This window comes from Cuculus canorus, chromosome 6 (genome assembly GCF_017976375.1).
Source record: "Cuculus canorus isolate bCucCan1 chromosome 6, bCucCan1.pri, whole genome shotgun sequence".
Classification (NCBI taxonomy): Eukaryota; Metazoa; Chordata; class Aves; order Cuculiformes; family Cuculidae; genus Cuculus; species Cuculus canorus.
In genome coordinates, this window is record NC_071406.1 from 7,243,368 (window position 1) to 7,252,690 (window position 9,323).

At 41.1% G+C, this 9,323-nt stretch overlaps 1 protein-coding gene across 1 annotated transcript in view; it reads left to right on the forward strand.

Moving 5' to 3' along the window:
* The window catches only part of DARS1 (aspartyl-tRNA synthetase 1), a 40,539-nt gene extending 35,858 nt beyond the window's left edge, over window positions 1-4,681 (forward strand). Inside the window, exons 13-16 of the mRNA XM_054070033.1 lie at window positions 531-611; window positions 1,228-1,339; window positions 2,269-2,340; window positions 4,043-4,681. Coding sequence (XP_053926008.1) covers window positions 531-611; window positions 1,228-1,339; window positions 2,269-2,340; window positions 4,043-4,134 — 357 coding nt within the window. The 3' untranslated portion in view covers window positions 4,135-4,681. The remainder of the gene's footprint in view (window positions 1-530; window positions 612-1,227; window positions 1,340-2,268; window positions 2,341-4,042) is intronic.
* Window positions 4,682-9,323: the final 4,642 nt, after the last annotated feature.

The window sequence follows — 9,323 nt, forward strand, 5'->3', positions numbered from 1 at the left end:
TAGTGAAGAGCTTCTGATTAGCATAAGCATTTTTTAATTGTCTGACTGCATTTCCATTTTGCTGCTGCTTATTGAATCTACTGACAGTTTTGTCTTTCTCATTAATAAGCTGTTTCAATTTTCTGTACTTATTTCTGTCACCTGTTATACTGAGCACCAAACAGGATAGTAGATTCTAAACCCAGTTCTTAGGATAACTGAAAAAACAAAACCAACCCAGATTCTAACTAAATCTATAGGAGATGATGAGAGCTTTGGTAAAAAAATAAATGCATATTACTACAACAAGACATGTTACTGCTAAACGTTCGTAAGTTTACACTAGAAGTAGTATTGGAAAACTGAAAAATAATACACCGCTTTTATTGACAACTATTATTTTTTAAGATAATCCTGTCAAATTTGTGGAAAGCTGTTGGGAAAACTGTGGAAAGCTATTTTAATTTTATTTCAAAGATCAATGTTTTTTTCTTCCTCTTGTAATTTCTTCTTTACATCATTTTCTCTTGTGCTGTTTTATCTGCTTTCAGTATGACACCGACTTCTATATTCTTGACAAATATCCTCTTGCTGTGAGGCCTTTTTATACAATGCCAGACCCAGTAAACCCTGTAAGTAAAACTCTTTGTTGCTGTCAGTGATTTTTTTTTGTAAATTATTCTGTGTAGGGATAGCTAGACAAAATAGAGAAAATATATCTATGTGATCTGCTGCTATAATTAAAATTCTGGTAACAAGACAAGTCAGTGTTACATGACTTGTAGAATGTTTACAGTTATTCTTCACTGGTGAAAACATACCAGAAAGAAACAAATCTAGCTAAAATTGGGAGACCTTTCGGAAGAGATCTCTATGGTCAGAGCACTGATGCCATTGCTGAAAAGAGGCAAAAACATTCTGCCAAGGCAACAGACACTAACAGAAAACATGCTTTTTTACATGGTTATAAATTTCCCAGTTTATACTTAAATCCAGGGTAAAAGTCTGTAGTGCATCTTTTACTGGGATAACTACACGTGAGTGTAATAGTTTTTCAAAAGGTGTGTGAATGAACTTAAGTTTTTTAAACAACTCCAAAGGGCTGCAGTTTCCAAGCAGATTCCAAATACATTGCTCTCATTCTGCACAACTTTGGATATCATAAATGGAGTTATTGAGAGGTGCATATTAGCTACCTAAGGATGGAGCAACCGTAGGTAGTAAGTAAACTCATCTTTGCTTTTGCAGAAATATTCCAACTCTTACGATATGTTCATGAGAGGGGAAGAGATCTTGTCTGGAGCTCAGAGAATTCATGATCCCCAGCTGCTGACAGAAAGGGCCCAGCATCACGGCATCGGTAATGAGTCAAACAATATGAAGCTGAATTTAAATGAATATAAATCATATTTGGATTTGTTTCCTTTAAAGGAAGAATGTGGGGCAGAATTTGTTATACGGCAGTAGTGCTAAAATCACGGTACTATTTCATTCTTCATGTTAATCCATCTCATTCTCTTTAACCATTTTACTGTAGAGTGGTGATACTAAGGAACTAGTGAGTTTCCCAGCAACACCTTGATGAGAAGGAGTTGTTTCTGAAGACATTAGAGAGAATGTACTGCAGGAAATACCTTCAACAGAACAAGGGTAGACAAACAAGTCTCAATCAGTCACGCTTTTCTGTACTCTTACAGACTTTTTACAGAGTACTCCAGCAGACTCTTGGGTGGCATTTTTAAGTCTTGAACTGAGAGCAAGTAAGGAAGAAGTGGCTGTTAGTTAAATGAGACAAAAAAAGATTGAGCAGGGACAAGGCCAGCTAAGAGTGGAAGGGAAAGAGACTAAATTAGGTGGAGATCATGAGGGTAAAATGTAGATTAAAATTATGCTTTCAGTGGATGGCAAAGTGAGGTGGCAGGTAGGCAGTAGCAAAAAAAGGAGTAGCTCCAACTACTTCTTTGCTACTAAAGGAGTAGCAAGATGGAAAAAGAGTTGGTAAATCTTTGCTTTCTCACTGCGGTTCATTCAAGAAGTCACTATTTTTCGTAAGTTACAATGAAGGCTTGGGCCTGGCTCTCACTCAGTTCTAGAATTTCTTCACCGATTGAAGTTATTGACAAAATTATAAAACAACTGTTGTAGTCACGGTATCTAGATAGTCAACTACACTGTTGGTTTGTAAGCTAAATTGGTAAATTCTTTATTGTGTTTGCAGTCCTCATTTCCCTTACATGTTTGGCTTGGTGTTCATTAAGCAGGTGAGAAATGTATCTTTTTCCTTTCTAGATTTGGAGAAAATAAAGGCTTATATTGATTCCTTTCGGTTTGGTGCTCCTCCACATGCAGGTGGTGGAATAGGTAAGTATATTTTATTTTATTCTGTGTTAGCCTGAGCTTAGTTTAAACTGCTTAGTCTAAAATTAAGACTAGTAGCCTTGTTATATATGTGTGGGGCTCTTTATCCTGCAGAATTTAAGAAAAGAAGCTAAAATGTAAGGATCATTGTAAAATAAATAGGCAAAATAATGATGGCACGGTCTGGCAAGTTTAAAAAGTAGGTGGTCACAAGAGAAAATGCCAGTTTATCAGCCAGGCTGATAAACATTCCATCACTTGGAAATTTGATCAATGAAGAGAATCTAAGAAAGTGAGAAAAGACTGTATGGTGTATGGATTTATCATAGCCTTCTAATACCAGAAGCCACCAGTCTCTTAGTACATTTGATGAAGCTGTTCTGCAGTGAGGAGAAATAAATGATCGGTCCTGTCTTATTCAGTGATCTGACTGAATGTCACTGACCACTTTAGCTGATGCTAATTGTTTCAGCAAAGGAATTGAGGCTTCGTGCATTGGGGGTGAGTATTTTACATATTAAAGTGAAAAAAAGATAGGTTTTAGGCATTTTAATGATAACAATTTACAGCTACGCGCACATTGCTTTCACTCGCAGGATGAAACTTGTTCCTGCATATGGAAATAGGATACTTTGTAGGTGCTGATCAATAAATACAATGATTTCTTTGTTTTAGTCTTTCTGCCTTACTTTTGTGAAGAATATGTAGTATATTCTCAGCATGTTTTCACAACTGCTGCCTAACCATGCCTTCAGTAAATGCGTTGAATCTGCGAGATGCTATTGAGACAACTGTTTTGAAACACCTACAAGATGTAGGAGTCGATGACCATGCAGCACTTGTGAGCAGTGCAGAGGAGATGCAGCATATGAACGAAAACCACTAAGGCCACTCAGAAATGACATGAAGAAAACTGAAGCTACATCTCTTCTGCAGAGAAAATGCTTGTCATGGCACATCCCAGAGGCCAGGCCAAGTACCAGCCAAACTGTGAGAATTAACACTGGTTTCTAGCTGTTTCAGGCGGAAACTTCAGCATAGAAGGGCAGCATGTGAAAACTAGCATGCATCTGGGTTTCACCTCTGCATGGCCGGGGTGCATATGTAGCCCCATGGATCAGGGAGTCCTTCCATGTCCCACACTACACACATAGCCTCTAAGATTTCAGGAAGAGAGAACACTGTGACCAGAGAAATATTTATTATTATCAAGATATCAGTGGATAGATACACAGGTACTTCTTGCTGAATCTCTGTTTCTGTACTGCAGAGGGTTTAGGGTAAACCTCCTCAACTGTAAGTTTTTACTGTAGTTGCTTATGGCACTCCATATCTCCTACTCCGAAGCCGTTGAGACTGTTTTGGACTGTGCTGCAGTTACTGTATTCAGGATGCAGTTCTCCCCATTACCCACCTCCCATTTCGGTTTTCTACACCCCCTTTCTTGAAAGTCTGAAGTGGTTCAGAGCAGAGTTGAGTCTCTATTTATTGAGACGTTCCAAATGAGCCCTGTCTCGCGGCTGAAGGCGCTGTATGCAAAATCCCCAGTTCCTGGATCTACCTCCTTTCCAATGACATACTCCTGCATCCGTCACAGTCTTTGGTCCCACCGCGGTGGAAGACTGGCTGTGGGTGTAAAGTACCTGTCGCTTCTTCAGAGTTTCAAACCAAAGACTGTACTGATGAGCTTTGTCATTTGTTGTAGGGCTGGAAAGAGTAACTATGCTCTACCTCGGGCTGCATAACGTCCGTCAAACCTCCATGTTCCCCCGCGATCCCAAACGACTGACACCCTAACACGAGCGGCATCGGAAAGGTTAAGATTCGCCCTGAAAATACGATACGATGGCAAGTGCATCGCCTGCTACTGATGAACCTGTATTGATTTGAGCATTAGAACATGCAATAAAAAGAACGTCTCATATCCTGAAGTGCCACAATATTTTTTTTTATCCTTAGCTGTTTATTTAAAAGAAAATGTTTTAACAGATCAAGACTCTTTGTATTGGCAACTGTGCACATTTTTAATGAAACTGTGACGCTTTGAGTTAGTTTTCTAGTGTCACATTAAATTGTATCATTTTTCTAAGCATTTTAATAAATTATACAATAAAAATTCTGCATTTTTAACTTAAGTCAGCAAGATTGAATATTCTGAAGTACAGAACTGGCTCAAAGCTAAAATAACTGGATGCTTGCAATGTGAAAATCAGGAGGAAACGAGCCAATTGATAATTTACATGAGTGTCAGAAGCAGGTGAGAAGAACAGCATTCTTAACAAAGCCTTCAAATGAAATTGTGAAAATAGATTGCAATAAACCTCTCAAAGTAAATGAGATGCAATATCTTTCTCTCTGGCTTTTCCTTTGTATCCTCACAAGATAATCATGAATCAATAAGGGTTCGGTTGTTGGTGGGTTTTTTTTGAATGACTGAATAACTGCTTAAAGTTTAAATTTATTTTCTTTCTATTGTCTTCCCAATTTATATACAAACCATAGGCCTGTTCTTTATTTTCTGTTGCTATTTGAGAATGGATAGAAGGTGACATACGTTCAGGGAATACACAAGTTATATAGAATGCTCTCAGAAAACAAATGCATGTTGAGTGCAATAGCTGGTCACGTGGTTTGCTGCCTGACCCAGCCTCTAGGATAACAAACCAAATTAATCAGCAAGGATTTTGTGTATCTATTGCCAATGAATGAAATTTGAATTAATACAAGCCAACCAATTCCATTTCTTTATTTAGAAATGCTGTGACCAGCCCAGCTGTTGCACATTTAGAGAAATTAGGTGTTCCTGTAAGTCTGAGTGCTTCTGAAATTCTTTCTAGACATCCTTTTTCTGAAATGAATCACTCTTGAACCTCCTCGTTTTGCAGTGATGCGCAAAGCCACTTCTCTTCCCCCTTGTCTCAGCCCAAAGGATGTGCCCTGCATTTGGAGAGGAACCAGTGTATTTGACGCTTCCTTTTATAACCTGCATCTGATCATTCTTTTTCAAACTTAAAACATCTTTGTAAGTGTGGATGCCAAAGAGCAAAGGATTAAATTCCGTACTTGGGCACTGCTCTAATATTCATACATATTTGTAATTCCTGACTTAATTTTTGCTTAACATTTTACATGATAGAGCTTTCAGTAGGAGGAATGGTTTAGACAGTCTCAGTTATTGTTGCTACCTTGATTTTTAAATGTCAGAGGAGTCACATATTGGTTTTGCTACAAAAAGGTCAGTGAGACTGTGTATAAATTGTGTAGAACTTCACAAAAGGGCAAATCATCTTTTGCAGCTGCCACTGAGCAAGACTTAATTTTAATGTCTTGTGACAAGAGTTCTCCATCAGAAAACCATCACACTAAAGGTCAGTTAGGTAAAGTACTGGGAAGGTGAAAGTTAAACTTTCCTTAGAAGTCATGGAATTCAAGGAATAATACACTTTGCAGCTTTGCTCGTGAATCTGTTGTAATTAATTTCAAATCATAGAATGGTTTGGGTTGGAAGGGACCTTAAAGCTCATCCAGTTCCAACCCCCCTGCCATGGGCAGGGACACCTCCCAACAGACCAGGCTGCCCAAGGCCCCATCCAACCTGGCCTTGAACACCTCCAGGGATGGGGCAGCCACAGCCTCCCTGGGCAACCTGTGCCAGTGTCTCACCTCTCTCATCATGAAGAATTGCTTCCCAATGTCTGATCTAAATCTTCCCCTTTCCAATTTAAAACCACCCCTCCTCGTCCTACCATTCCAGGCCCTTGTAAAAAAGTCCCTCCCCAGCTTTCCTGTAGCCCCTTCAGGTACTTGAAGGCCACTATCAGGTCTCTCCAGAGCCTTCACTTTCTCCAGGCTGAACAACCCCAACTCTCCCAGCCTGTCCTCATAGCAGAGCTGCTCCAGCCCTCTGATCATCTCCATGGCCTCTTCTTGACCTGCTCCAACAGTTCCATATCCTTCTTATGTTGGGGATTCTAGAGCTGGACACAGGATTCCAGATGAGGTCTCACAAGAGAGGAATAGAAGGGCAGAATCCCCCTCGACTGCTGGCCACGCTGCTTTTGATGTAGCCCAGGATACGACTGGCCGCCTGGGCTGCGAGCGCACATTGCCAGGTCATGTCGAGCTTCTCATCAACCAGTACCCCCAAGTCCTTCTCTGCAGGGCTGCTCTCAAGCAATCATCCCCAGCCTGTATTGAAACCACAGATTACCCCAGCCCAGGTGCACTTGGCCTTGTTGAGCCTCGTGAGTTTGAAACACCTACAAGATGTAGGAACCTCATGAATTTCCCAACAAATGTCCCCCAAATTATTAACTTCAAAATCTTCTGTAGTACAGACTTGTAGTTTACCAAGCTACATGGCTTAAAAAGGCAGCTTATCATCACAGACTTATTACTGATTAATCCAAGTTTCAAAACAGTTACTTATTCAGCTATGGCAACTGGAATTAATGTAACTTAATTACTTTTGCTCATATAGAACTGGTAAGGTATTCCACATCAGAAGGGCATCCTTCTAATAAGGAGCAAAATTACTGATGAAATGCATCATGCTATCAAAATAAAAGTATTCTGAGAACCATGTTTCTTCCTTGGGATTTGGCAGTAAGTTTTGTGCATACATTTCAGTAAGAACTATGCTTATCCCAGTTCTGTTAAGAATTGTTTAATCTCCCGTTGTACTTTGATTTATTCATACTACCTGCACAAGGATGACAATTCGGATGGAGGACCCCATTCCTTTGTGTGCAGAATCCTTTCATGCAGTTTTTCTTAGCTAACTGAAAATAATTATGATTGTCAATCAAAATCCGTTTGTCCCGAATGTAATCTTCATTCAAAGCTGCACATTGTTAGAACTTAGTTTGAAACCTTGCAAATAGTAATTCCAGAGCTTTATGTTGCTTTGATGGGTAGCAACTCTGGTAGTTCTGGAAAGTCAAACACATGTAGTCTTTTATTTCCAGTAATTTGCAGGAAGTTTAGCATTTTACATGGACTCCACATCGCTGCTGTTTCTCCACAGGTTAAAGTGTTTTAATTATTTTTCTTTCATGGTAATTACAATCATGCAATTTGCTAAACTAAGGAACTAACGGATATTGGTAAGGGAGTCATCTGCTCAAACAAACACAAAGCTTCAGTTTGCTTGTGCGGTTCAAGTACAACATTTTCCTGTGAACACCCCTCTGTGTTTACTGATCTGGCTGAATCCACCCAGCAGGAAAGAGGAGTCCGGCTGTTGTTTTGGAAGCAGAGTGCAGGATGGGTTGCCCACTGCTGCACACACCTGCCAGGGGTTAACCCCGGTGGACAGCCAACGCCACACAGCTGCTCTCTTCCTGCCCACTGGGACACAGGAGGAAGAAAGGAAAGCATGAAAACTTTGTCCTTGCACCCCAGGGCAGTCAGTTCTAGGTGTACCAGACACCTCTCCACGTGACAGCAAACCGTGGCGTGCTCTCTACTGCCGAAGGAATGGAGGGGAACACATTGATGGTATCCATCACACCGCTTGGCTGCCTTGGCCTCCACACCAGGGTTCCACCATGTCCTGTACAGAGGTTTGGTTTCATTCAGGCCACCAAAGTCCACTGTTAACATCCATCCAGTGCACCTGCAGGACTCCTCCCATGCACCCGCCTCCCACACATCCTCTAAGTATGTTCCCATGTGCCAAAAAGAGCCTGGGAAACTGAGAAAGCCTGGGAAAAGTGTGTTTTCTGGGCAGCCGCATCTAGAATACGCAGCTTGCCCAAAGAGATTTTAATCATACCCTATTCATTCTTTGGGTATCACCAGTATCCGGGTGGGGGCAGGGGTATTTCGCTAGAGAGAAATTATGAAAAAAAACAACAGAAACAATCTAGGTGTTCTAAAGCAAACAAGCCTCACAAACAACTCACACTTGCGCACATGGTCTCACAAAATACAGAATGTATTTGTATTCACCGCAAGGTTTTACAAAGTTAGCAAGTTAGTTCTGCTATTTTCTTCTTCTCTTTGGATTTATAACCGCATGTAAGCACATGACAAATCATAAATAGTTGCTCAGTTTTCCTTCTTCTTTGCCACCTCTTTAACTCTTAGCCATCTTAAAAAAGAAGCCAATCCCCCCCTCCCCAAGCTGTAATTACAAACCAAAGCACAACATTCTACATTAAAATAATACCAGCTTTCAAAAAGGACTATCCCAGCCAGAACCTCTACTCTGACCTCTGCAATAAGAAGTGAGGGAAACATGCAGAGTGGAATCTTGCTATACCTGAGCCCCCCAAATGCCAGTTAGCCTTTACTATTGTGCAAATCAGATGAGGCTCTGTTCATACTATGGCAAGTACACCATAACGCGAAATAATCATACTGCAGGAAGCCCATGCTGCTAGTGCTTTCTAAAGCGTTTCAGAACTGCAAGAGAGTCAGCCTTTAGCTGCCTTAATTACAGCAAAATCCCCAATTTAGGCAGAGATTAATGACTTTGCAGGTGGCACAGCAGTTCTAAGCAATTCTTCACGGATATTGAAATGGTTCCTGCTGGCCCGCATCCTGGCCACCAGCTGCTCCTCAGTTACGGTTGTCAGCTGTGGCATCGCTTGGCAAACCTTACCTTACACTATCCTACCCATAAGCACATTACAAACACAGAGCTGAGTGTCCAAACTAAGGCCTGGCCCTCACCTGGTTTAAGTTACACCCTTTTCACCTGTGCCTGGTCCTTCAGAAGCCAGAGGTGCAGCCTCCCTGGTGGGACTTGGAATCATAGAATCGTTACAGCTGGAAAAAACCTCTAGGATCATCCAGTCCAACTGTCAGCCCAACCCCACCATGCCTGCTAAACCATGGCCTGGAGTGCCATGTCTACATGGTTTTTGAACACCTCCAGAGAGGGTGACTCCATCATCACTTTCCTCGGCAGATGCTTCCAACGTTTCACCACCCAGCAGGGTGTTTCCTAACGTCCAATCTAAACTTCCCCTGCTACAACC